This window comes from Colletotrichum godetiae, assembly GCF_030913485.1.
Source record: "Colletotrichum godetiae strain CBS 193.32 chromosome Unknown BDP55scaffold_6, whole genome shotgun sequence".
In the NCBI taxonomy this organism is placed as follows: domain Eukaryota; kingdom Fungi; phylum Ascomycota; class Sordariomycetes; order Glomerellales; family Glomerellaceae; genus Colletotrichum; species Colletotrichum godetiae.
Window position 1 is genome coordinate 1,086,358 of NW_026851254.1, and position 23,818 is coordinate 1,110,175.

At 50.8% G+C, this 23,818-nt stretch overlaps 13 protein-coding genes across 13 annotated transcripts; 7 read left to right on the top strand and 6 right to left on the bottom strand.

Moving 5' to 3' along the window:
- Positions 1–108: 108 nt before the first annotated feature.
- BDP55DRAFT_543785 (TDP-4-keto-6-deoxy-D-glucose transaminase family protein) lies at positions 109–1,257 on the top strand (the record flags this gene model as incomplete). Its single annotated transcript, XM_060568441.1, has 1 exon — positions 109–1,257. The coding sequence occupies one exon, from the start codon at positions 109–111 to the stop codon at positions 1,255–1,257; it is 1,149 nt and encodes a 382-aa protein (XP_060434113.1).
- A 77-nt stretch (positions 1,258–1,334) lies between these two features.
- BDP55DRAFT_691058 (uncharacterized protein) lies at positions 1,335–2,097 on the bottom strand (the record flags this gene model as incomplete). The annotated part of the gene is made up of 2 exons (XM_060576929.1): positions 1,335–1,900; positions 1,974–2,097. The coding sequence occupies 2 exons, from the start codon at positions 2,095–2,097 to the stop codon at positions 1,335–1,337; spliced, it is 690 nt and encodes a 229-aa protein (XP_060434114.1).
- Positions 2,098–2,188: 91 nt separating this feature from the next.
- Positions 2,189–2,967, top strand: BDP55DRAFT_650639 (uncharacterized protein). Its single transcript, XM_060573990.1, has 3 exons — positions 2,189–2,505; positions 2,568–2,698; positions 2,779–2,967. Exons 1-3 carry the CDS (start codon positions 2,443–2,445, stop codon positions 2,921–2,923), a joined length of 339 nt encoding a protein of 112 aa, XP_060434115.1. The 5' UTR covers positions 2,189–2,442; the 3' UTR covers positions 2,924–2,967.
- On the top strand, positions 2,968–5,083 carry BDP55DRAFT_603144 (acid phosphatase; the record flags this gene model as incomplete). Its single annotated transcript, XM_060571072.1, has 8 exons — positions 2,968–3,301; positions 3,373–3,385; positions 3,462–3,496; positions 3,552–3,567; positions 3,638–3,764; positions 3,821–4,155; positions 4,243–4,871; positions 4,991–5,083. Exons 1-8 carry the CDS (start codon positions 3,227–3,229, stop codon positions 5,081–5,083), a joined length of 1,323 nt encoding a protein of 440 aa, XP_060434116.1. The 5' UTR covers positions 2,968–3,226.
- Positions 5,084–7,031: 1,948 nt separating this feature from the next.
- BDP55DRAFT_650651 (major facilitator superfamily domain-containing protein) lies at positions 7,032–9,112 on the top strand. The gene is made up of 5 exons (XM_060573991.1): positions 7,032–7,371; positions 7,461–7,475; positions 7,560–7,961; positions 8,027–8,389; positions 8,454–9,112. The coding sequence occupies exons 1-5, from the start codon at positions 7,147–7,149 to the stop codon at positions 8,796–8,798; spliced, it is 1,350 nt and encodes a 449-aa protein (XP_060434117.1). The 5' UTR covers positions 7,032–7,146; the 3' UTR covers positions 8,799–9,112.
- BDP55DRAFT_724969 (uncharacterized protein) lies at positions 8,826–10,003 on the bottom strand (the record flags this gene model as incomplete). Its single annotated transcript, XM_060578959.1, has 4 exons — positions 8,826–9,445; positions 9,525–9,718; positions 9,782–9,921; positions 9,980–10,003. 4 exons carry the CDS (start codon positions 10,001–10,003, stop codon positions 8,826–8,828), a joined length of 978 nt encoding a protein of 325 aa, XP_060434118.1.
- Positions 10,004–10,548: 545 nt separating this feature from the next.
- Positions 10,549–12,188, top strand: BDP55DRAFT_724970 (nucleotide sugar dehydrogenase; the record flags this gene model as incomplete). Its single annotated transcript, XM_060578960.1, has 3 exons — positions 10,549–10,602; positions 10,668–11,922; positions 11,980–12,188. The coding sequence occupies 3 exons, from the start codon at positions 10,549–10,551 to the stop codon at positions 12,186–12,188; spliced, it is 1,518 nt and encodes a 505-aa protein (XP_060434119.1).
- Positions 12,189–12,947: 759 nt separating this feature from the next.
- On the bottom strand, positions 12,948–13,496 carry BDP55DRAFT_765146 (uncharacterized protein; the record flags this gene model as incomplete). The annotated part of the gene is made up of 2 exons (XM_060580933.1): positions 12,948–13,417; positions 13,473–13,496. 2 exons carry the CDS (start codon positions 13,494–13,496, stop codon positions 13,217–13,219), a joined length of 225 nt encoding a protein of 74 aa, XP_060434120.1. The 3' UTR covers positions 12,948–13,216.
- Positions 13,497–14,735: 1,239 nt separating this feature from the next.
- On the bottom strand, positions 14,736–15,637 carry BDP55DRAFT_628098 (uncharacterized protein; the record flags this gene model as incomplete). Its single annotated transcript, XM_060571852.1, has 3 exons — positions 14,736–14,906; positions 15,036–15,351; positions 15,417–15,637. 3 exons carry the CDS (start codon positions 15,635–15,637, stop codon positions 14,736–14,738), a joined length of 708 nt encoding a protein of 235 aa, XP_060434121.1.
- Positions 15,638–15,859: 222 nt separating this feature from the next.
- On the top strand, positions 15,860–16,490 carry BDP55DRAFT_724973 (uncharacterized protein; the record flags this gene model as incomplete). Its single annotated transcript, XM_060578961.1, has 2 exons — positions 15,860–15,907; positions 16,101–16,490. 2 exons carry the CDS (start codon positions 15,860–15,862, stop codon positions 16,488–16,490), a joined length of 438 nt encoding a protein of 145 aa, XP_060434122.1.
- Positions 16,491–18,518: 2,028 nt separating this feature from the next.
- BDP55DRAFT_544190 (mitochondrial chaperone bcs1) lies at positions 18,519–20,030 on the bottom strand (the record flags this gene model as incomplete). The annotated part of the gene is made up of 2 exons (XM_060568464.1): positions 18,519–19,771; positions 19,823–20,030. 2 exons carry the CDS (start codon positions 20,028–20,030, stop codon positions 18,519–18,521), a joined length of 1,461 nt encoding a protein of 486 aa, XP_060434123.1.
- Positions 20,031–21,459: 1,429 nt separating this feature from the next.
- Positions 21,460–22,054, top strand: BDP55DRAFT_543679 (uncharacterized protein; the record flags this gene model as incomplete). Its single annotated transcript, XM_060568428.1, has 2 exons — positions 21,460–21,758; positions 21,808–22,054. Coding segments are annotated over 2 exons (546 nt in total), but the record flags the coding sequence as incomplete, so codon positions are not given.
- On the bottom strand, positions 21,774–23,420 carry BDP55DRAFT_349117 (uncharacterized protein). The gene is made up of 4 exons (XM_060566983.1): positions 23,031–23,420; positions 22,768–22,984; positions 22,378–22,713; positions 21,774–22,322 (listed from the first exon to the last, which is right to left on the bottom strand). The coding sequence occupies exons 1-4, from the start codon at positions 23,124–23,126 to the stop codon at positions 22,063–22,065; spliced, it is 909 nt and encodes a 302-aa protein (XP_060434125.1). The 5' UTR covers positions 23,127–23,420; the 3' UTR covers positions 21,774–22,062.
- Between the last annotated feature and the right edge of the window lie 398 nt (positions 23,421–23,818).

Here is a 23,818-nt window from a genome sequence, read left to right on the forward strand (position 1 = left end):
CGAAGACGAGCGTGTGGACGACATATGTAAAGGGTTTGATCTTCCCTTTCTTCTCTATGGATGGAGGAAAAACTCAAGTAAAAACGTTATTTTTCTCCTTAAACAGCCATGATCCCGTACTCAAAGCCTTTCCAGTCGCCCAACTCGCTGCAATACGTCGACAATGTCTTGAAGACAGGAAAGTTGGCTCAAGGGCCGTATACACAAAGGTGCGAGGAATGGCTAGAAGATATGATGCACGCCGGAAAGGCTTTTCTGGTGACCTCCGGGACGACAGCCCTCGAGATGGCCGCCATGGTTATCGATATTCAAGCAGGTGACGAAGTCATCTTTCCCAGCTATACGTTCGTGTCCACGGTCAACGCCTTCGTCAGCCGAGGGGCCACGCCTGTGTTTGTCGATATCGAGAGGGATACGATGAACATGGACGCAAATTTGGTCGAGGCTGCAATCTCCGAAAGAACGCGGGCCATTGTCCCGGTCCACTACGCCGGTATCTCGTGCGACATGGACGCACTGATGGACATTGCGTCCCGTCACAATCTTCTCGTTGTGGAAGACGCAGCACAGAGCCTCACTTCCAAATATCGCGGTGTGTATTCTGGCACCATTGGGCACATCGGCTGCATCAGCTTCCACGAGACGAAGAACGTCACGTCCGGAGGCCAGGGCGGTGTCGTTTTGATCAACCGGGACGACTTGGTCGAGAGGGCCGAGGTCGTCTACGACAACGGCACCAACAGAGTCAAATTTTTCCGCGAAAAGTTGCCCATGTATGAGTGGCAGGACATCGGATCCAACTATGTCATGTCCGAGGTGCTTGCCGCCCTCCTGTGGTCCCATCTCGAGATGGCGCAATTCATCCAGCAGGCCAGGCTAAGGATCTGGAATACATACCAAGCATCGCTCAAGCCGCTGTCAGAGTCTTCGGGAGAGTTCTTCCTGCCAAAAATGCCAGAAAGCTGCGAGCACAATGGTCACATATTCTACCTCAAGCTGCGAGACGCATCTCGTCGTCCGGGCTTCGTTCGGTACATGAAAGAGAACGGGGTATCTGTATCTTCCCACTACTCTCCCCTCCATATGTCAGCGATCGGGAAGAAGATTGGGAAATTTGTTGGAAAAGACGAGAACACTTCTGTGGCAAGCCTTCAGCTTGTGCGTCTGCCCATCTTTTTTGAGATGAGCGACGAAGAACAGAACAAGGTTATTTCACTGGTACAGAGTTACTTTGGGCGCAAGGAACCGAGGCTTTAGATCGACACGACGCAGTAAAGGTACAGATCATTGAAGGAAAGATGTCGATAGTTTCTTCGGAAGCAAGATCCATCCAATCAGCTCATCTTTGACGAAATCCGCAACCCAATCTCAGTCTTCAACATGCCTTTTCTCGCCAGAACTTGAAGCGTCTGGGATCGGTGCTGGCCAATCAGTCTCTCGACCTGATCTTCTTGTACACCCCGTAACAAGACGTGGATATGATCTAAAGCCTTGACACTTTGCCACGCTGCCTTCTGCTTGAACCATAGTAGATTCTCGCCCCTGGTGCAGCCCAGACCCCCTCCAAACGTGCGGTCCAGAAAGGCCTCAATCAATCTGGCCGACTCCTCTGTCGGCAGCCCCGTGTCCGGGTCCACCGCTATCTTGCTCTTCGACCACATGACCAGATGCATGATGCCATCATCAAAAGCGTACGGCCAGTCGTTCCAGAGAATCTTCCAGTCGTGTGGGTCCGCGAAGGGCACATCGTCTCGGGCGACAATGGGGTTCTGCCAGCGCAACTTCTCACGGCGCACAAACTCCAAGACGGATCCGTGGGATTTTCCGACTTCGGCGAGCCACAGAATGTAATTCCGCAGGTCCTGGGGTGCTCTGTTGAGCTGTCCCATCTTGCCGGCGGCTTGATTGGAAACTTCTCAGCGGAGCCTTGGACAGAGACATCTCGGCCAAAGCCGGTCAAGGGGGAAACCTACCGATCACGTTCTGGACTTCGTCCCATGTATGAGGTCGAAACGCCTCGGACTGACCTCGCAGGGCCCGGATATCTGCTTCGGTAAGCTTGAAAGGGGGGTCTTTGATGAGCGTCTCGATATCCATTGCGGGCGTTAGGATTGATGTGAGGTAGGGGTGCTGGTATGGAGTGTAAGTCGTTGTCCAGGATTGGAGACTAAGATGTGTCACTAATTAAGTCAGCTTATAATCGGGTTCGGATCCCACAACTCCCCATTGACAGGGGTTCGTCCGTTCCACCTAAAGTTTAGGCAATGCAAGCTTTCTCGTCGACGGCGCGATTGACTCAGGTCCAGCGGCATTGTGGATAGCAGACTGCACGTACAAAGCAACGCCGGACAGTATTCGTACTTAAGTAGATATCGTGTTATCCAAAGTTTTCCGCTTCATCTCGATCCAACAACACATCTCATCACTTGCTCCCATAACGCCATGTCCGCACAACCAGTGTCCTTGTGGTGCACCCTGCACCCTGCTGCAGGAAAAGAAGGCCAGGTACGCAACCCTCCAATTGCCGAAGCGTCAGCTCGTTGCGGTGAGCCTGACATGGTTGACAGTGTCGCCAAGTTCTTCTTGATCTCGCTGCCAAGGTCCACGAGGTTGAGAGTAGCTGCCTGCGATATGAGGCGTTTGAAAAGGTTGAGAACGCGTCGGAGCCCAACAAGGTCGTGTTTCACCTCCTTGAGCAGTAAGCCGAACAATGTCCCAAGGATTTCCTTCTGTCTTCTTCTATGACTGACTATGTTGTGTGTTCGCCGCCACTTATAGATGGCCAAGCCAAGCAGATTTGGATAGGCACACCCAGAGAGACTGGCTAGTGGCTATCAGACAAGGGTTCGACGAGGGTCTGCTGGCCAAAGACGAGCTGATTGAAAATGTGTCTAAGATCGGAGGTTTCGCTAGCCGATCGTAGTATAAGAGTGCATGTCCCCGGCTCACCTACACGGCCTTCTTCCACAACGGATCTTAGCTGTCATTCAATAAGATTGTCTTGTCTTTGGGCAGTTAAGCCTTCCAACTTGCGCGAAATTCTGCATCCCCAAGTGCAAAGTGCCCGTAGCCCACGTCGTTAAGCCAACACACATGTGCGTGTTGGAGTAAATTTTCCCCCGCATCCAGTCACCTTGAACACAAATAGGACGGAAAACATAATCCGTAGTCACATCTTTGTTCCCTTTCCAGTCCTTGTGTAAACACACTGACTGCATCTCCAACTATGGCGACCCTTTCGTGCGTAGAAGGGCTTGAACAGCAGTATCCGCCACAAATGCAGCTAGAACTTGTTCACGTAGTACGTATGGTTAAACGTTGAATTTCGTATGACCTGTCATTATGAGCGCTAATGATGTCGAACCCTCGCAGTTCTTTCGCCACGGTATGCATAACGCTTCGGCTGCCCCCTAAGCCTCTCCGGCCTGCGCCTATACTGAATGATGATCTTCTTGCAACAGGAGAGCGGACGCCAAATGCAACCCGTTTCCAAAACGTGAGTGCTTTTGTACATCTACCGTCATTTAATATATATCTAATGAAATAACTAGGCGGGTGGTCAAACAGGTAAGACGTCTCGACTTCTGCTGGACCTTTGTCAGAGAGCGAGTATATCCTAAGTCCATAATTTGCTCAGACTGGCCTTTCAACCAAAACGCGACGACCCCGAACGCGCTTTTCCACGGCACTGGACCAAAGCTGATCCCAATCAATGATGAGGTTGGGAAACTATCACTCCCAGACGGCGGACGTTCTATTTACTGGTTTGTCTAGTCATTGGTTAATGTCTTCAGGCCACCCAGACTCATAAGTTAAACAGTGCACATGGCGAGTTGACAGACTCAGGACGAATCACTGCGATGAAGCTTGGACGTCAACTCCGCAAGCTATACGTCGAGCAATTGAACTTCATGCCTGCGACGCTTGACGACCCCGCCATGATCTGCTTGCGAAGCACGCAGTATCAGCGAACCTTCTCCACTCTGCAGCATGTTTTTCGCGGGCTTTATCCGTCAGAGTTCATCAACGGACATCAGGAAGATGTCAAGGTCTTCGTGGCAGATCCTCGAGATGAAACACTCCTTCCCCCGGAGGATTTCGACGAACGCTTTGCCGAATTACTTCAAGAATTCACCAGGCGAGCTGCCCTAAAGTGTGAGTCGTTCGCACCATTTCTATCTACACTGTGAGCTCCAATGTTGGCAACGTGATGCTGACGCTCTCATGACTTTGACGGAGAAGGGAACTCTTCTCCAGAGATGCAATTTATAAACAGGCAGATAGGACACTGGATGCCAAATGGCATTCCCGTCGCCGTAGATTCCAAGCCTCTGAAGCTACATGGGGTTCTGGACACGATAACGGCTGTCTCGGCGACACCCAGACCCAGTGATTACCTCCCTGCGGAGTTCCTCGACCCCAAAATGCGAGTCATCATGGAGAAGATCTGCGCAGAAGAAGAATTCGCTGGATATGTCTACAGCGAAGAGTTCCGCAGTCTCGGTGTCGGCAGGATACTGGGGGAGACCATCCAACGCATGTCATCCGTGGCGGACCAGGTGGAGCAGGCATCTGACAGAGTCAGAGGCCCACGCATATTGCTTTTTGCGTGCCACGATTCCACGATTGCCGGTATCTTGGGTTCGTTGGGCGCGATGAAGGACCCGAACTGGTTTTGGCCGCCGTACGCCGCTCATATCACGATGGAGCTTTTTCGTCGTGTTGGAGAAGATGCTGCACAATGCGAAGCGAGCATTGTGGACGGCTGCACCTGGTATGTCCGCCTGAAGTACCAAAATAAGGCCGTCACCTTGCCATGTGGCTCCGGAGAGGGTAACGATTTCCCCGAATACAAAGATATATGCACGCTTGTAAGTGTAACCACCACCAAAAACTGAATAGCTTGATGTCTGGTAAGATTTCAGGCACTCGGAACTAATATCAGCCAACGTCCGTAGTCGATAATTGCTAACTTGTTTCCATTACAAAGGCGGCTTTCAAAGATGTGATCGAAAATTTTGCACCAAGTGGCTCTTCGTCTGTCAGTAACACGGAGGCTTCTAGGAAACATTCGCGGATCTAGTATTATACAGGACACCAAAGATGATTTCCGATGTCCCCTCGATTTCACGTATGATTAGATAGTTACATGAACGTAGCTAAAGACTCGCAGAGAAACGCGTCACACACATTCCAAGCCCCCTCCCATCATTTCCAATCATTGCAAGACACCTTAGGATGAGCGCAGACATAACTGATCTGGGACCGTACATGCGCACGTAAATACAGTCAAGAGATTCTTTCCTCGCCAGTGTGTGGGACTTCCCTGATGACACGGGCGGGGTTACCGGCAACGGCGACGAAGTCCGGAACGTCTTTTGTGACGACGCTGCCCGCCCCGACAGTGACGCCTCTACCGATGGTCACGCCGGGGAGGACGATACAGTTGCCACCAAACCAACAGTCGTAGCCAATCTTGATAGACTTCCCATACTCGGGGCCCCTGGTGCCGTTCCGCAGGACGGGATCCAGGGGGTGTGCAGCGCTGTAGAAGGAACAGTTGGGGCCGATGAGCGTACGGTCACCGACCTCGATTGTGCACGTGTCAATCCACACACTGTTGAAGTTGATGTAGACGTTCTTGCCCAACCTAGGTAAGGAGGCAAGTTTGAAGATCAGTTTCTGTCTACAAGTCGTCAGGGTTGGGGCGGGTTAGCTACTGGACTCACTTGACGTTGTAACCATAATCCATCCTCACAGGCCCATCGACCCAGGGCTCATCCGCCAGATTCTTCTCCTCTTCCTCCGCGCTCGTGGCTGGGGCCGGGAGAGGGCGAACGTCTCGGACTATGCTAGGGTCAAGCAGAGTCAGCGATGATCCTGGGTACATGTACTACCAAGGTCTGGTGCTGGAGAAGGGGGGGGGGGAGGGCGCGCCAAATTACTCCTTCACCATTAGTACCAGCTCTCTACGAGAGACATGACTGGCGCGGTTGAACTTTTCGCAAGCGGCGGAGCAACGTTGGCGGTCGGCAATGAGGTCCGGGGTGAAAGCATAGTACAGCTCCCCAGCGGCCATGCGGGCCTTGTTCTGCTCGAGGTCGGGCTCGTGTCCTGCCATGGCGTACGGTCAGGTTTTTTTCTTTGGATAGCATAGGACTTGTGAAAGGAAGAGTTTCTGATGAGTGCCTCAGAGAGAAGACAAATTAGCCCATAGGTATCTGGACTTCACGAAGAGGGGCTTATCAGAAGTCTGACCGAAAGAAACCAACTCATGTTGCCTCGGAGAAAGATCTGTCTAGGATGGATAGCGGTCAAATCTCGGCTACTCCGCAGGATGAGGTCTCTCCACAAGGCATGTCTATGGTCGATGTTGAGGTTTGCAGTGTGCCTGTTGAGGCGTGATGGGCCACCTACCGCGGGTCATCCTGTTGTCAAAGAGGGGTATCTTGCGTTTCCCCACCCAAAGCTGAAGGCGTTAAAAAAAAAAAAAAGATTGGGGGAAGTGGGGGGAAGAAAATGCATAAGGTCGAAAGAAAACTATGTAATTAAGTACTACATAGTAAAGAAGCAGTGCCACGCAAAAAGGAACTCTATTTCTCGCTCAGGGGTCTTAGATTGTATGTAAGGGTCATTAGGAGCGATGTTACTCAAACTCCCCGTAGTCAATGCACGGATTTACAGTGATTAGTCTCGAAATCGGCATTGGGTAAATTAATCTAGAAACCATATTCGTCAAACCTAGTCAAAGAAACTTTATCCAAAGGCCATCATCATCATTTTTCAGTTGACAGGAAGTTAAAGCTATCGACCTGACGATATGGGGTTAACGGTGGCCACGGGAACGGGGTCATGACTAGCCAAAACGTTCAAGAGATACCGCCGGAGTATTCCAAGGTAATGCCAGCGTTCGCAACGGCCTCGGCACGGCGGACATGGACATTACGATGCCGTGTGGGGCGATCCCGGCCGTGCTTTGTTAAGCTTTCGGCTCTCGAGCTTCGTATATGGGTCGGCCCGCCCGCCGACCCCACGACTTCTACCGTCCCAGGGCATCGACCGGCGGAATGTAACCTTGAACGGCTATAAAAGCCTCATGTTCAAGCAAGTGTGCAATGGGTCAAACTGATTCAAACTATCTGTACAATGGCAAGCCAACAAAACCCCTCCTTTCATGCCCCAGCTGCTGGGGCCGCAGAAAAAGCGACGAATTCCCCGACTCCAACGCAGGAGGTAACCCCGGTCCCGGCTTTGGACAATGCGCTCCCGCCCATCCGTGAAGCATGGAATCGCCCCGGACCCAATGCCTTCAGAGTGGCCAGCTGTTTCTGGAGCCTCTTGAATCTAGGCGCCTTTGATTCTGCCTACGGAGTACGTCCACCTAATCCTCTAAACCCCCGGTGGTGAAGTTTACTATAGTGGTTGCGTTTCCCTCAACTAATTCGCTCTTCCCAAAATAGGCAATCCTTCCCCACGTGAGTCAGCATCAAGTATCTGTGACTTATTGTCTGCGTGTAGTGCGGGACGACCCTCGGCTAAACTACCCGGCCGTGATCTAGCTCCAGAAAGCTTACAACGTCAACTACATCACCGTGTCCCTGATGTTCCTCTCCCCTTTGGTAGGATACGTCGCCTCGGGAGTTCTCAACACTAGACTCCACAACGCTATCGGCCAGCGTGGCTTGGCCGTCCTCTGCGGCGTGGCCCACGTCCTATCTGCCGTGATCAATATACTGCACCCGCCGTTTCCTGTGCTTGTGGCCTCATTCATGCTTGGCGGCCTAGGCAACGGGCTCGCCGATGCTGCGTGGAATGCCTGGATTGGGAATCTGGACCGTTCGAATGAGCTGCTCGGTTTCTTGCATGCTGCTTACGGCGTCGGAGGTATCTTCAGCCCCCTGATTGCCACGGCCATGATCGCTCGAGCATCCATGCCGTGGTACACTTTCTATTACGCTGTAGTAAGTGGCTCGCTCATTATCTCTGCTAAGCCTCATTGGTTCAATCGACTGACTCGATACACAAGTTGGGAATATCGCTCATCGAACTTATTGCTTTAACTTCGGCGTTCTGGAACCATACTGGGCGCCGCTACCGAGACGAAATGGCTTCCTTGCAAGGATCGGACGGCAACATTGTGAGCATGCGCAAGACCCTCACCACCCTTCCCGAAGCTCGTATTGCTTGGCTATCGGCGTTATTCGTGCTCATCTACATCGGCGTCGAGGTCTCCGTGGGTGGTTGGATCGTGGAGTTCATGCTGCACGTCCGGAAAGGCTCCGCTTTTGCTAGCGGCATGTGTGCCACCGGCTACTGGCTCGGCATGACCGTTGGTCGGATCGTGTTGCCCTTCGTGACGAACCTCATCGGTCCCAAGATCGGCGTATCGGTAAGTCGATTCCCCGACCTTCTGTCGTCCACGCGTCCGACTTACCCATGTGCTCTTTCTCAAGGTTTATCTCGCTCTCGCCATAGCTGCGGAGCTGATCTTTTGGCTCGTACCCAAATTCTACGCTTCCGCCATCGCAGTCGCTTTCCAGGGCATGTTCATCGGGCCCATGTTCCCACATGCGATCTCAGTCGTCACCAGTCTACTGCCCGCTTCTCTACATGTCGTGGTCATTGGATTCATTGCGGCCTTGGGTGGTTGCGGGGCGTCACTATTACCATTTGCGGTGGGCATACTAGCACAGCGCTTCGGTGTGGTAGCTTTGCAGCCATTCGTTCTCGCATGCCTGTGTCTATCATTGATTGTCTGGCTTCTCATACCCCACAAAAAGAACAAGAATGTACAGTAGTGCGAGTCACAAGCTGGAGATGCCTTTTCAGATCTTTGCCTTAGGCGTATCGAACTCTTGCAGCGTCATGAACCAGTCAACAGTCTTCTCAAGCCCTTCTCTCAGTCCCACTTTGGCCTCGTGTCCGAGCTCACGTCTGGCCTTGCTTGCGTCTGGAACTCTCCGGTAGGGGTCGTCGTCCGGCTTAGGTCCGAAAATGACTCGAACCTGCGGGCGCCGCGTCTTCTCGGCAACGATTTCGTTGATCATGACAGCCATCTTTCCGATGGTGGTCTCCTCTTCGCGCCCGATGTTGACAGGGTCCAGAACTCCACTCTCCATAAGCTTGTAGAGGCCCATCACGCAATCTCCTGCGTATTGGAAGCACCGACTGGCGGTCCCGTCACCGGTGATTATGATGTCTTCCTGCTTGAGGGCAGCAGCTATGAAGTTCGAGACCACGCGGCCGTCGTCGGGTCTGATTCCCGGGCCAAATGCGTTGAAAATACGTCCAATCCTGATGTCGACCTTGCTCTCTAAGCGGTAGGCATAGGCAAGCGCTTCTGCCACACGCTTACCCTCGTCATAGCAAGATCGTCCACCAAAGGAGTTGACGTTACCCCAATAGCTCTCGGGCTGGGGGCAGACGAGCGGGTCACCATAGACCTCTGAAGTGCGCGTCAGTCAGTTCTACGTAGGTTGACGACTTTGCTTTGGGGCTGGGTTATGAATCTGATGCGGAAATACCTGAAGTACTGGCTAGCAGGACACGAGCGCCACTTTTAGAAGCCAAGTCGAGAACGTTCTTCGTTCCCTTGTAGCATGTCTCTATAATTCCCAGAGGCGCCTGCGGGAACCTCTTCGGACTAGCAGGACACGCAAGATTGTAGATACGATCTGCCTTCTCCAGGCTCTTGGGGAAGGGCTTGGTGACATCGTGGCTGTGACATTGTATAGTCAGGGCCTGTCCCTTGGAATCCGAATGAGAATGACATCGTACGTACCGAAGGAAGGCGTAGTTGGGATGATCTTGGAACCTGGTCACGTTTCCGTTCGATCCAGTCCAGAGCGAGTCGATGGCAATAACTTTGTGACCCTCTTCCAACAACAAGGCTACGAGATGAGATCCCAGAAATCCAGCACCCTGAGAAAGAGGTCAGTACAGTCATGTAGCTAGAGGCTTTCGGGTACCATCTACGTACACCAGTGACGACAGCGGTATGCATGTTGACGGTTGTTTTGATAACTTGTAAGTACAATCTTGCCAAAAGCCTTGCTCGCGATTTCCGCACGGAAACATTAGGAGACTTGTCCGCTTTTAAGATGGTGAACCTATCTCGTCTTAATCTGAATGATCGTGTATTGTGTTGCCTCGGCCTTCATGTTCCCGCTGCAGAATCGTATGTCACCGGCTGACCCGCACCATTCCAATGTACGATTAAAGTCTCGCTATCCAACCGCCTCTATCTAAAGAGAGTTTACAAGGTTACAAATCCTAGAGTAGTAGCGTTGATGCGCAACCTTTCACCCCACGGCTGCAATGCAGGCTCAGACCCAATTCTTGAGGACATCATCTGCGGATTCACCGCCTTCGATACCTGCAAACGAGTCAGTAGTTGCTCAAAAATACCAACAGGCCTCTCAAAGCGACTTGAAGTCTTAAATCTGGACCCGGATCACTAATAGGATGTCATAGCCTGTTCTCAAGCTGTAGAAGACTTTCAAGCGCAACATACACCTATTCTTCACTGTTTAACTTCTTCATCACAAGATGAGCTCTTTGAGAAACAAGAAAGTCATTGCTTGTGTTGGGGCCGGTTACGTGGTAAGTCTGCACATCCGAATACACACAAGTCTGGTGATGGTCTGCTGAATACGTCTATCACATAGGGAGGCCCAACTAGTGCTGTTTTAGCACTACAAGTCCCGGACATCGAGGTTCATGTCCTAGACAAGAGCGCTGAACGGGTTGAAGCATGGAAGTCTGATCTTTTACCCATAAGTGAGCCTGGACTACTCGATGTAGTTCGAACAATCCGGAGACGACCCAACCCTAACCTCTTCTTCTCCACCAACATTGACGCTTTGATACCTAAAGCCGACATCATCTTCATCGCCGTTGAAACGCCCTCTCAGTCGGGAAGCGACGGGGGTGCCGGAGTAGCCCCTGACCTCAGAAATTTCAGAGCTGCAATCCAACAGATAGGATCTTTGATCCGAAAAGACGCCATCATCGTCAACAAAAGCACTCTTCCTTGTGGAGCGGCCGAAGAGACGGCTCGAATGCTTCAGTCACGAGTACGCCCTGGAGTCAGATGCCAGGTTCTCTCCAACCCAGAATTTCTGGCAGAGGGCACTGCAGTGGAAAATCTGCTTCGCCCGGACCGTGTCTTGATAGGCTCCTCGTCTTCGAATGACGGACTAGCTGCCGCTATCGCGCTGGGTGACATATACGCTCGGTGGGTGCCGCGAGAGCGCATCGTCACTATGAGCACCCGCTCCAGCGAACTGTCCAAGCTGGCCGCCAACATGTTCCTGTCCCAGCGCATCAGCAGCATCAACGCTCTGAGCGTCATATGCGACAAGACGGGAGCCGACGTCACCGAGGTCGCGCGCGCTTGCGGCCTGGACCCGCGGATCGGCCCCAATATGATTCGCGCGTCGGTAGGCTTCGGCGGGAGCTGCTTCAAGAAAGACGTCCTCCATCTCGCGCGTATCGCCGAGGACCTCGCTCTCGACGAGGTGGCGTCGTACTTTAGCAGCATTGTTTCCTTGAACAGCTATCAGACGGAACGGTTCGCTAAACGCGCGTTTGAGCACTGTTCCAACGGCAACGCGCCCAAGACCGTGGCGGTACTTGGTTTCGCTTTCAAGCCTAACACGGGCGACACTCGCGAGTCTCCCGCTATCTCTTTCATTCGATTTCTACTTTTGAACGGCGTTTCCGTCAGAGTATTCGATCCTTTAGTCGACGAGCTTAGCATCATTGGGGCTATACGGACGTGTTTGCAGGGCCTGGCCTTCATTACTGATTCTCACCTGATCGCGAGCAAGGACGTATATTCAGCATGTGATGGCGCCAATGCAGTGGCGATACTGAACCCCTGGGCGGCCTTACAATACCAGGGAAAGCAGAAAATCCCAGGTCAGTGATACAGGGTCAATACCGCAGTCCGGCCGAACTTTGCTAACCTTTTGACAGAAAACCAAACCTCTGAGAGGGTACATTGGGATGAGATCGCCCGGTCGATGAACGACCCTAAGCTTCTGTTTGATGGCCACAACTTCCTTAATACCCAGGTGGCATCACTCGGTTTCCGACTCGAAGGCGTTGGCCGAGGTTCACAAGCACGTTTAGTAGATACTCGGCAACAGGTTAAGCATGATCTTGCGCCCCGGGCACTGTTGTAGATTCTCTGAGTGATAGCTCCAGTTCGAAATACGGCCATTTCCCACTTGACAAGCATCTCTGATCTCTGCCTGAAGCTCATTGCAGCTACTGGACACCACCATCTGAGCACACTCCATGTTCCCAAGACCCGGCTTGGAAGTGATTATGAAAAAAAAAAAACATAGAAACTCATTCTATCCTCGATGAGCAAGTAGATTTACAGCACTTGAGTGATCCTGGTTCTGTAAACGCTGCATCCATAATTTTGTTCATCGCTCGACTACACTTCTACAACTGTGCTCGTGACGTTTCACAAACATCGAGAAAGTGTTTACCAACGTTATGTAGACTAGTATTTGTTTAAACAGTCAATGGTTAAGGAATGACTGCATTGCCGCCAAAATGATTGAAGTATTGTATCTTTCGATGCAGAAACAGCTGGAGAATATGTGTAATTCAAATGCAGATCTAGGATTACCGTGGTACTTGTGGTCTGGTAGCTTAAGCTTCGGTTCTGTCTCCGAAACCACTTACTGATACGCGGTTCGTAGTAGTCAGAATCGATTTGGTTGTGACGAGTCCAAATATACGTGCGTGATATGAAGTGTTTCAGTGAAAGGCATGAGCCAAGGACAAAAAGCTACCAGGACACGGTTTGTCACTCATTCTCGGACAGTTATCAGCTTGCCCGAGACTTTATATAGCTTGATATACGTTCATTGGGATCACAGGCTGGCTAGGAGGCTTGGCTACATTGAATGAAGTCTTTTGTAAGCAGTGCTGCTGTTGTTACTCGTAACAGTGGTAGCAACCGTGTACCACATATGCAGTGTTCTATCTAATATACGTGAACGAGAAAGAGAAGATTTCGGCATCCAGAGGGTGAACTGGTATCAAAGCATCACATGTACATTAGACCCAGCATACCACGCACAAACGCAATTCCCACGCTGTGCCCATCGCCGTGATGTCATTCAGCGGCAATCGCCTGCTTTAAGACCCCCTCCCAGCCCCTTCTTGATTCTCGTCCTCGCTGAGGTGGTCGGTCTTACAGGCTCATGCCAAAGACAAAAGTCATGCTGGGGCCGACAACGGTGGAGAAGGCGAGCACGTGGGCGCCGTTGCCCGCCGCGCCGCTGGACCCGCTACCGCCGCTGGTAGAGTTCCCGGTGCTGTTCCCGCTGGTGCTGTTGGTTCCGTTGGCGCTCTGCTCCTTGATGTTTCGGACCGTGACGCCCTCGGTCTTGCACTAGTCCGAAGGGAGAACCGTAGCGTTTGATCTGAACCTGATGTCGGCGCCCTACAACCACCGTCAGCATCACACTCATTGCGACAACCCGCTTCACTGCTTTGCTGGAGAAAGGAAAGAAATGAAATGGGGTGTAGTACGTACGTTGTAAAGACCCGCCCTGGACTCGCCAACGGTGACGACCTGGCTGCTGCCCCGCTGCCCGTCCGTCGCGTGCGTCGGCAGCGCCAGCTTCTCGACGCAGAGCGTCCCCGAGCCCGCGGCGTTCTAGAACTCCGGGGTGAGGGTGACGTTGTGCGTGGTGACGTTGCCGCCGGACTCGATGCCGAGGTTGATGAAGACGTAGGTCCAGTTGTGATGCAGATCGAGCTCGATGGAGCCGCCGTCGAGGGGCCAGTCGGTGACGTTGCCGCTGCCGTAGGGGACGCCGGCGCCTGGGGGGGTTGTCTGTTAGTATGCATGGTTCCCGCTGCGGAACATTGTAGGGGGGGAAAGGAGCGGGAGTGTTTGGGAGGACATACATGGGTATGTCCACTGAGAGTAGCCCGTCAGGTTCGTTCCCTTGAGGGTATCAGCGCGCCATGAAGGGTAAGCCAGGCCAAAGTGGGCAGAGGCGAAGTTGGCGGCGCGTACGCAAATGGTGCATCATCTTGGCAATACCCAACAGCTGTGTCTGTCAGCTCGGACGGTGGCGAGACTTGGGCCGCCTTTAATCAAATCCCCGATCCCGTGGATGTTTGACTAGACTATTGAATCCCTGTCGGCTTGTAATTTACTGCAAGAGAAGTCGACCTCATGTCTTGATATTCTATGGCACTCTGCCACATAAGGTACTTACGCTATTACATGTAGGATCCCAAATGCAATCAACGTTTGAAGAATCAATCACCTAGGGTGCCAGAGTAACAACCTCGAATCCTTCCCAGGTATCAACTCCCTTGCTACGTGCTCAGAATTTGTTTAGGTGATATCTGATTCGTCTGCGGGGTAGTGGAATTTCAATGTTTATCAAATCAGTAAAAGAGGGTGACATGGACGGATGGAATGATATGAAGCCCATCTAGTCATATAGACTAATTGGTGTTCCCTTGGCTCAGGCGTGGCCTATAATAATTGCTTTTAGTACTAATTCCTTTTTCTTTGTAACATCAAATGACGAGGTAGAAGTTCTCGTGAACAACGCTTAAAGAGTTCACGGATTTGACACCGAACACGCGATATAGCAAGCGAAAGCACCCTCAACACCCTTTTATTCTAACAAAGAGCGAAACATGTTTTACAAGACCCAGCATCAACCTCTCATGCCGTGGCTTAACACTCAGTGTCCCAGCTTGTATCCACCCCAATTAAGAATGGCAAAGACACCCTCAGGATCATACTTTGCTCGGATCTGTCTGAGTTTCTCAACATTCTTGAAGGGAATTCCAAGCCAGGGATTCTGAGTCTCGGATGCATCGCCCATATAGATGAAGTCACTGGCCAAACCCATCTGGTGGTTTACAGAGTGATGGTAGTCCCTGAACTTAGCTACCCATCCTGAGACTGAATGAGTTCAAAATGATTAGAGGAGATGAATCGACTGTTAGGGGCGACGTGAGAGATCATTCCAGAAACTTACCTCGGATATCATCTTCGGGACGAGCCCAGCCAGTAGAGGCTTGCCAAACTCTGACCGTGTAAATGTGGTGCGTGGAAGCATAGGATGTAAAAGGGGGAACGTACCGACAAAGGACTCCTTATCATCCAAGCCCCAAATGTTTCCGATTCCATTATGCCTAGCCACAGATTGCGCGCTCTTGGGCATGATGTTCATGACAAACGTAGGGTAGAGCCCCTCGACGTCCGACAACTTGGAGACGGACTGTTTCCAAGCTAAGTAGGTGTCGTAGAGGCGCTTAGCATCTGGACGCATGGTTCCATGAAAATACTGTGCTCTTGAAATTGCTAACAGCCATGAAACCTTTCTCAGACTTATCTCAAGTCGAGACAGGCCGCATACCGGAACATTTGATTAGGCGTCTCCAGCACGGAATGCCATTTTGCTGAAGTCTGAACCGCATCGATCCGGGAAACTGGCTTGATCGCCGAGAAACGCTCGAAACGGCTGGGGGGAGATTCTGTTCCCTCTTGTACGCCAAGAAGCGAGCCCCATGCTGACTTGGTCGTCGTGTTGTAATTAAGAGATGCTGATAATTGCGTCAGCACCGATGGAAGGACCATCGTTCGATGCCAAGTGACATGTCGCCTCGATGAATGGCTCAATCTGGTCTTCTGAGAAACTCTGCATCGTGGTGCTGATCTGTGGGATCTTGTAAGAACTGGACTTTGGTGGCGCCGTTGTACCACTCCTTACCGAGGCGGACGACCCTATCGCCGCCCTTCGCATAGCAGCCAGTGGCTGACAGCAACGCTGCCAAAGCGTAGGTCGTTGAGGTTCTCATGATGAAAAGAAGGATACCTGATCAACTGATGAGATCGTCTGATAGTTTGGTATTGCATGCCAAGCAACAAAGCAAATGAAACGAAACGGGCAGAAAAACATTATATAGACTTTGTCATTTGGTCACATCTGCTCGCGATGACCTGCCGTGAGAAATGACGGCGATCAACCCTTGTACGATGGCACAAAGGGGATCGCGAGGCCCGTGGTTACGTGCCATTCATGATTAGCGGATGCGAGTAGGCACTCCGATGGGTCCTCAAGCCCGACGTCAAGGACATTGAGAAACTCCCCTCGCCAAAGACAGTCCTCCAAAGAACCCTCGAGTCGATTGACACGCTCACCCGTCCGTTGAAGGTCATGGGCGACAGAGACGGGAAGTCCAAGGCGCAAGCCCAGTTCGCCAACGAGGCTGACGCCGAAGCCGCGGTTAAAAAGCTGGACAGCACCATGCTCAAGGCCGCAGGTGTCAAGATCGTCTGGGCCTCGGGTTGCTACACCGTTGTGTTCAAGATCCCGGCGCATTGGAGAAAGGACATCGAGAGGCACTACATCGACGCCTTTCAGCAAATGGTGAAGGACTGCAACGTGGGGTATCTCGGGAGCGATCCTCACAGCGTTACTTTGCGCTAAGACTGGGTTTTCTGAAGTATTGTTCACATACTAAGGAGACCGAAATTACAGCGATTCCACGTATTCAAACATCTCTGCCGCTGATACGTGGATTTATCGAGAGATGTTGACTCAAGTCGATGCGGATGATGAGAAACCATTGGGTTGAACTGCCCGTGACCGGGGTGGATCTCTATTAACCCACGTTAATGGCTTTGATGCGCATGGGATCTGCAGTGAGGCTGCCAATATGGCGGCTTGTTCCGTTATACCTTTGACCAGTGAAATGGAGGATCTCAAGAATATGGGGTCAGCCAGCTTTTCTGGGAATCTCCGCCACTATTTTGGAGCGATTTTGGATACGTGGATTTATTTTACGGATACATGTATCCGTATTCCGGGTTCGGACCATCTCTCTAGAGGGTTCCTGACAGAACCTGGGTGACAGAGCCTGGGATACCCTCGCTTAGTTGAAACTCACTGCATACAGTCATTACTCAGTTAACCACATAGTCGGGCCAGGATTGCCCTACAAGGGATAGATGCCACTCGTTCATATAGATCAACTGCAGGCCCAGCAGATCACCTAACTCAACCGAAAAAATACAACCATACTAATCCCCATTCATTATGCCACTGCTGACCATACTGAAGATCTGTCAACAAGCTACCAGCCTCTGGTTGTTTGCGCACCTTCCATGTGTATCTCTGTCCCTTGCGGAGTTGTTGAGCGCCGTTAAGTCACTTTTCGACCATGCTTCCAGCTAGTAGACACCCATTCAAATTCGCTGTCGCCTGAGAAAGGAGGTATGCGCATTTTTGCGCGCCATTTGCACAGTCAGTAACTGTTACCGAAGATGAGAAGAGGATCTGATGTGATATGATACGCTTGGCAAGGAGAGGGCTGCTGCCTAGCTTAGCGCCGGCCGCATTGTATTTGTCCTTTAAGCCCAACCAATTCGTTGGCCGGACGGAGTGCGGACTCTCTAGACAGTACGCAATATGGGCGTTATTTGGTGCGTCTGCTCGGCTTTCGACTACCCTGCTGTAAACCAGCAAAGATCTTGTTGACCTTCAGTTTCTGTATGCAGTAAGGTTGGCATTCTCATGGAAGATTTGTTCTTGGTTTGAAGTGAAGGAGGGTTCGTTGCTGGGAATTTCTGGCGTAGCGGTTCTAGCACCGAATGGAAGAAAACCACACGCGATTTCGAGAAGGTCTGGAACTCTGTTGCAAGAAATATAAGCCTAAATTGCAGTCCATAGGGTGTAAGTATGTCACGACTAGCTTGGCGGCACAGCTCCTTGGGGCCTGCCTAAAGCATAATCCCTCATGGTAGCTTCGTGAAGGCCTGCATCTGCTGCGGATCCAGGGCGCGGCCAGATGGCATCAGATACATCTCAATATGACAACGTATCTGGGCCTCTGGTGACCTCCCGCACTACCCTTGAACGCATCCTTACCTGATAAACTTGTCTCAGATGCGATATTGTCTGTTCACGCACAATCAGGAACATCTCTTGCCGATGCTCTTCTCCTGAAATGTTTAGCGACTGGAATTGAGCTGATAAGGAACCACACACAAAACGCTTCTAATTTCTTATTTCCTTGAACATTGTTGCCATGTACAGCATGCCCAGTCATCTGACAAACTACTGTGCGTCTTGGCCAAGGGTAAATTATGGTCAGGGAAGAGGTACACAGTATCGAGCAGCAGTTAGACAGGCAGGGGTCATATTGTGTGTATTGATGAGTATATCGAATGAATGGCTATGGAAAGAAATCCCATATCTATATAATGAGTGTGCGATCCCCTTGTATAAGGATACCCTTGCTAGCCTTACTCATACCTCTGGTTAAGCATAAGTCAGGTCGCTCGAGGTGAAACAGTTACCGTAGCGAATGTGCTGGGGCAGTCTGACACACAGAAACGTGAGCCCAGGATATGTATTGAACAAATTACGTCTGGAGGTTCAATATTCCCTAAAGAGTCAGGGATAGTTGTAAAACAAGACCACCAAGCGTATGTGCAATACACATATGACCCGAATTCAGTCGCTCTGGACCCAAGCACCACCTCTTCTCAGTGCTCTCTCCCCTCTGGTACTGGACACCCATTCCTCCACTTCGGCCAGAACCCCTGAAGGAGAGTCTCTGTTTGCCAAAAGGAAGGACAGAATGTCGGCAGGGCTGAACTCGAGCTCAGGTATCAGACTCGCAAACTGGACAGCCAATTGCCGGACTTCTTGGTTGTTGCTTTCGCGCTTTTCTGAGATAAGAAGCTCTTCTATCGACTGTTCAAAAACATGACAGAAGAGCTTTCGGGCCACAACGGCGTCAGCAAGCTGAAATTCGATCTTCTTATCAACGCGACCTGATCGTATGAGAGCGTCATCAAGATGCTCTATATGATTTGTAGTCATGATGAGGACGCGCCCATCCTGCGAAGCCACGCCATCAAGGACGTTTAGAAGCCCAGACAGCGAAACAGACCCATGTGACTTGGGTGACCGCCGTGACACATCCGACCCTGAGTCCAAATCATCTGCGTCTATGTCTCGAGATAGTGATGTACCGACTGCATCAACATCCTCCAGCAGAACGACACAGCGTTGAGGAAGCTCCCTGAACAGGGCATTGAGGTGCCCATCATTGATCGCGGCAAGACTGACGACGTAGATATCCAGCCCGAAGCATCCCGCAACAGACATACTGAGGCTGGATTTTCCGGTTCCCGGGCGTCCGTACATCAAGTAGCCCCTTCTATATGGTAGCCCGCGATTTGCGTACCACGAGCGAGCTTCAGGGTCGAGGAAGGACCGGACATCTTCCAGAAGTATCTGCTTCAACTCTTCGTTCATGATGACGGTTTCGATCGGTCTAACGTCCCGAGTAGTAGTCTTTTTCCAGCCGTTGTTGTGGTGCTCAAAAATCGAGGTTTTGCCTTCAGATCGCTTTAGATACTCCAGACGACACTCATTCATCAAATCCCGAAGGACTTTTGAAGAGCGCCCAATGCAGGAGATTGTCATCGATTTGCGTGGAAATAGAGATGATTCATTTTGCGTACATTGCAGAGTGAGACGGTGCCCCTTGTACCAGAAAGACAACCGCTCTCCCCAAGGCGTGAATCGAAGGGGTTTTTTATCCACTATGTCTGAGTCAACAAGACTCACGGCCCTGCCTGGCCTGCTGTCAACACGAGCAAGCGAGGAAATGGCATTTCTCGAGAAGTCTTGGACAGACACCCACGACTCTAGCATGTCATAAGCCTCATCAGGGTCGTAGACATCAGTTTTTGAAGCTGCAGAACATTTAGGATCTGAAGAGTATTTGGGAAGGAAAGATCACCTACTCAGGTAAGTGCCCACAAATCCTCCAACTGTCCGAGACAGAAGCTTGCCACAGAACACCAGTAACCCGCAGATGCACAACAAGCCGGCATAGCTGTCAAGGTTTCCGTCGAGAAGCTGACGGAGCGCTGCGGTAGCGCCAGTGAAGCCGGGAAAGAAAATGTCCACAATAGAGACTTGGGGGGGGCTCGGAGGACTTTGGTGATACATTTCCAAGGTAGAATGAGAGAGGGGGAGAAAGTTCTTATTATTTTGGACAGTGTTAGCAACACCACTTGCAGAAATTCGAGCACTGAACGTCGACAGGATCTTTGCATCCACACCAATACAGGCATGGGCCGGACATGATGAAATGCTAAAAACAATGTGCAAAAGGAGAGGTATGACAGAGACTTTAAAGCTTTCGAGATCTTGCCAGAGTAATAGACCTGGCCGGACATGATGAAATGCTAAAAACAATGTGCAAAAGGAGAGGTATGACAGAGACTTTAAAGCTTTCGAGATCTTGCCAGAGTAATAGACCTGGCCGTCCATCATCGCCTCTCAGCCGCTAATGGACAGCGTCTTAGTCGTTCAACGAGCTCTTTTGTCCTTATTGACTCGAAAGTCAACATAACAACATAACCAATTCTGTGCATATATCGTATTTACAGAACGATAACACACCTTGTTTCAGTGGTCGCAGAAGAATGGCCTGGTATCTGCGCCATTTCCTTGATACCGACCCTCTTACCCAGACAAGACGCTGTGCATCAAGTTGTCCAAGAGAATGTTGAGATTCACCTGGAGTGCCAGTACGATGAAGGTCCCGATTGCTTGATGACGGCTAGAGGAACAGGGACTCAGACTGTGATCCTAGTAAATGGCGTCAAAAATTGATTGCCAAGTGTACGTGTCGTATCTTGATCGGGATCATCGTTAGCTCCTTAGTGGTGTCAAGACGTATTTGATGGAATGCTGTTTATTCCAGTAACAACTCACATTTGGTCAGTGTGTCAGTCTCCTCCAATTGGCTTGAATACTGCGCATCAAATTTTGGCAACTGCTTGCACTGTATGAGTCAGGATGGCAATTTGTGATCCTTGCACTCTATACAAGGATCACAAATCGTGTTGCTTGTCAGTACCAGGATCACGCTTCGGGATCCAAGTAAAGGCTGCCAGTCCTATGTACAAAGCTCCGTGTGCCAAGGATGGAAACGGTATCAAATTAACGGAGACCAAACAGGAAGCAGTAAATAACGCGGAACCGTGGGCTGTTTGAGGATAAAACTTTATCCGAAGGTTCCATCTGGAAGATTTCGCGGATGAGGGGTGAGGGGTTTTTGCTGTAGTCAACTCAACCACGTCATCGAGCGACTTGTGGCTTCAAATTAATTTTTCTTTCTTTTTTTTCCAATTCAGCCTTTTCTCTATGGCTTCAGATGCCTCCTTGATGGATGACGATACGGGAACTGCTCTCGAGGCCGATGGCTTTCTTTGCGAGGAGAACGCGACCCTAGGTACCCTTGTGTCGATGCTTGGAAAACGTTTTGCGCTGTTGTCGAAAGACGGCCTGGAGTTTCTCAAGATCAATATCCTGAACAACGAGGTTGGTGTATGGTGAATGCTTCTTTCAGGGTTATCCTTACAATCTATAGCGCGTTCGATCTGTTCTCCTATCATATTTCACTCGATGCGGCCTCGGACGATTTCAGAGATTCCACAGCGATCCCGGACACATATTTCAATTCAGGCGCGGTGGTGAAGCAGCTGGTCCACGTGTTTTGGCTGTCATGTTATGGGGACCCGGATCGAAATTTGTGTACTACAACCGTTCCCACCAGATGACACTGCCCGGTGTCACTGCCTCCAACGGGCTTTGGGAGGTGCCTTTCGCTGCCCTCAAACAAGCGGGTTGCTGTAAGGGTTCCAAGGTCGATTACGAGCACGGTGGTTTGTAAGTGACTACATTGATAGTACAAGCTTTTGCTGATCATTTCCTACAGATCTATTCATGACGGCCGGCTCGCCTTTGAGATGAACGTAGGAGATCCAATCGCCTCAATATTCGCAACACCAGATGTGATTGTCAAATGGTCCAAAATGGTCCTACCAAACACACCTGACATGATTGATAAGGTCGCTGAGCTATCAAGGGAAAACGAAATAGTCGAATTCCATATGCGATTTGATGCAGCCGGTACAATCGAGCCGTTGCCACAGGTTATGCAGTCCGAACCTGAATCTCCTTGATATCCCTCCTAGAAACTGCCCTCGGGGAGGCACCTAGTATCGCTTGACATCGGCGCCATGGCGCTGACAGACAAATAACCGCTATTGCCACCCTGAAACTGGTCCTCGTGGTTAGGCATTGGTGGAGGAGCATCAAAGAGAGGTGCGTCAAAGTTGTCCGTGAACACTTGAGTGTTGTCATAAAATAGTGGAGGGGCAAAAAAGTCCACTGCATCGAAAAAAGATGGAACTTTGGGCGGTTCTGGTGGGAGGGGTCCAGCACGAATTGCTACAATCCATGTCTTAGAAGAAAATATGAAGGTTGGGGCGAATGATGGCGGTACCTGAACAATCATTCTCCAAAGTGGTAGCAGAGGTCATAAACATGCTTTTGAGTGATTTGGTTTTCTTGTAGGGCTGGCTTGTTTCCGTCGTAAGCTCACTGGTGTCGAGCGCTCTTTTTTTCGCAGACGTCGTGTTTGACAGGGTTGAAGAAATTTTACAATCAAGAAGTCGATCTAACTCCAGAATGGCTTGGGCATGTAGGTCATCGGATATGCCCGACATGAATGTATTCTTTCTGTGATTCGCCCCCCTGTGTGTCTGAGCATGTTTTCGAAATGTGCTCACGGTTGTGAGCCGGTCGAAGCAGTACACACACACTTCAAAACAGGGTACATCTGGATACGCGTTCACAGTCAGTAAATTGCAGACTCAAAGAACGATGCACATACGGGTTTCGAAGTGTCTGATGAGGGTTTGCCGCGTCTTAAATGGCGCTAGGTTGCAGCCATCATAGGGGCAGATTCTCCTGCTGTGAGATCCATGGTAATTGGACCGACATACGGTCAACGAAGCTCCATCAAGATCGTGGGTTTCAGGCAGTTCTGTGGCCAGAGTCATGTGCGCGCGACACCGCTCAATTTGCGTAGCTAAGGTCCGTTCTTGGGACTAAATGAACGTTAGGAGCCCAGATTGAATAGAGAAACAAACTTACTCTGTATGCCTCAAGATGGGCGTGTAGCTCCTGGGGCGCTGAGAAGGTGGCCAAACATGTCTGGCATTGTCGCTGCACACTCAAGTCGCCGGACATGTCGTTGTGGATTGACAATAGGAGTTTTGGAAGAACAGGCTCCAGTGGTCTTTAATGGCTGACGCCCAATCAGTGCCTTACGGTAAGTCATCTGACCCGTTTCCGCTTGGCCGTTGAGTCACTCGACAAAATCATAAATACCCCACCTCGGCAGTAAAGAGCGAGGACAGCACGACCAGCATATCTTAATCTGTAGCGATCTAGTCAAGGCCATCTACACCCGATTTGCAATCCGGAGAAGCCAAAAATGTCCGAATCAACCTGTTCGGAATGCAACGGCACTGGCCTAAAGGACGGCTTTATTTGTGGTGGCTGTAAAGGCCACGGGAACTGAACATCAGGTAACACCTTGTTGCAAGCCCACCTGCTAAGTATGTTTTGCCCTTGCTAATCAACCAGAGGATCAGCAGGATACCACCTTATCAACTTGGCCTACGCCATCTCTACAAACAAGAAAATTCGGGAGGAGGTCACGTATCGAAAAGTTGGAATCTGGGCGAGCATAGAGGAATGAGAGTAAACGCGACGAGAGAAACCCACCACCAATTGTCTGGAAGGGTATCAGTTCATTACACACGTGCACAGCGACTACCTTGTACAACACCGTTTATAGAAACAGCAGTTAAACGGTATTTCAAACGGATTCCAACGGCAAGTGTGAAAGGGAATGGGGGAAAAGTGGAGTTGATGTT

What these genes read in the sequence shown, in the direction of transcription:
- BDP55DRAFT_650639 (XM_060573990.1), top strand. Translation starts at nt 2,443, where the DNA reads ATGTCCGCACAACCAGTGTCCTTGTGGTGCACCCTGCACCCTGCTGCA. An exon ending in CTGCAGGAAAAGAAGGCCAG is followed by an intron (nt 2,506 to 2,567) that starts GTACGCAACCCT and finishes CATGGTTGACAG; the next exon opens with TGTCGCCAAGTTCTTCTTGA. An exon ending in GTGTTTCACCTCCTTGAGCA is followed by an intron (nt 2,699 to 2,778) that starts GTAAGCCGAACA and finishes CGCCACTTATAG; the next exon opens with ATGGCCAAGCCAAGCAGATT.
- BDP55DRAFT_650651 (XM_060573991.1), top strand. Translation starts at nt 7,147, where the DNA reads ATGGCAAGCCAACAAAACCCCTCCTTTCATGCCCCAGCTGCTGGGGCC. An exon ending in ACACTTTCTATTACGCTGTA is followed by an intron (nt 7,962 to 8,026) that starts GTAAGTGGCTCG and finishes TCGATACACAAG; the next exon opens with TTGGGAATATCGCTCATCGA. An exon ending in GTCCCAAGATCGGCGTATCG is followed by an intron (nt 8,390 to 8,453) that starts GTAAGTCGATTC and finishes CTCTTTCTCAAG; the next exon opens with GTTTATCTCGCTCTCGCCAT.
- BDP55DRAFT_349117 (XM_060566983.1), bottom strand. Translation starts at nt 23,126, where the DNA reads ATGTCCGGCGACTTGAGTGTGCAGCGACAATGCCAGACATGTTTGGCC. An exon ending in CCCATCTTGAGGCATACAGA is followed by an intron (nt 22,985 to 23,030) that starts GTAAGTTTGTTT and finishes ACGTTCATTTAG; the next exon opens with TCCCAAGAACGGACCTTAGC. An exon ending in TTTGGAGAATGATTGTTCAG is followed by an intron (nt 22,323 to 22,377) that starts GTACCGCCATCA and finishes CATGGATTGTAG; the next exon opens with CAATTCGTGCTGGACCCCTC.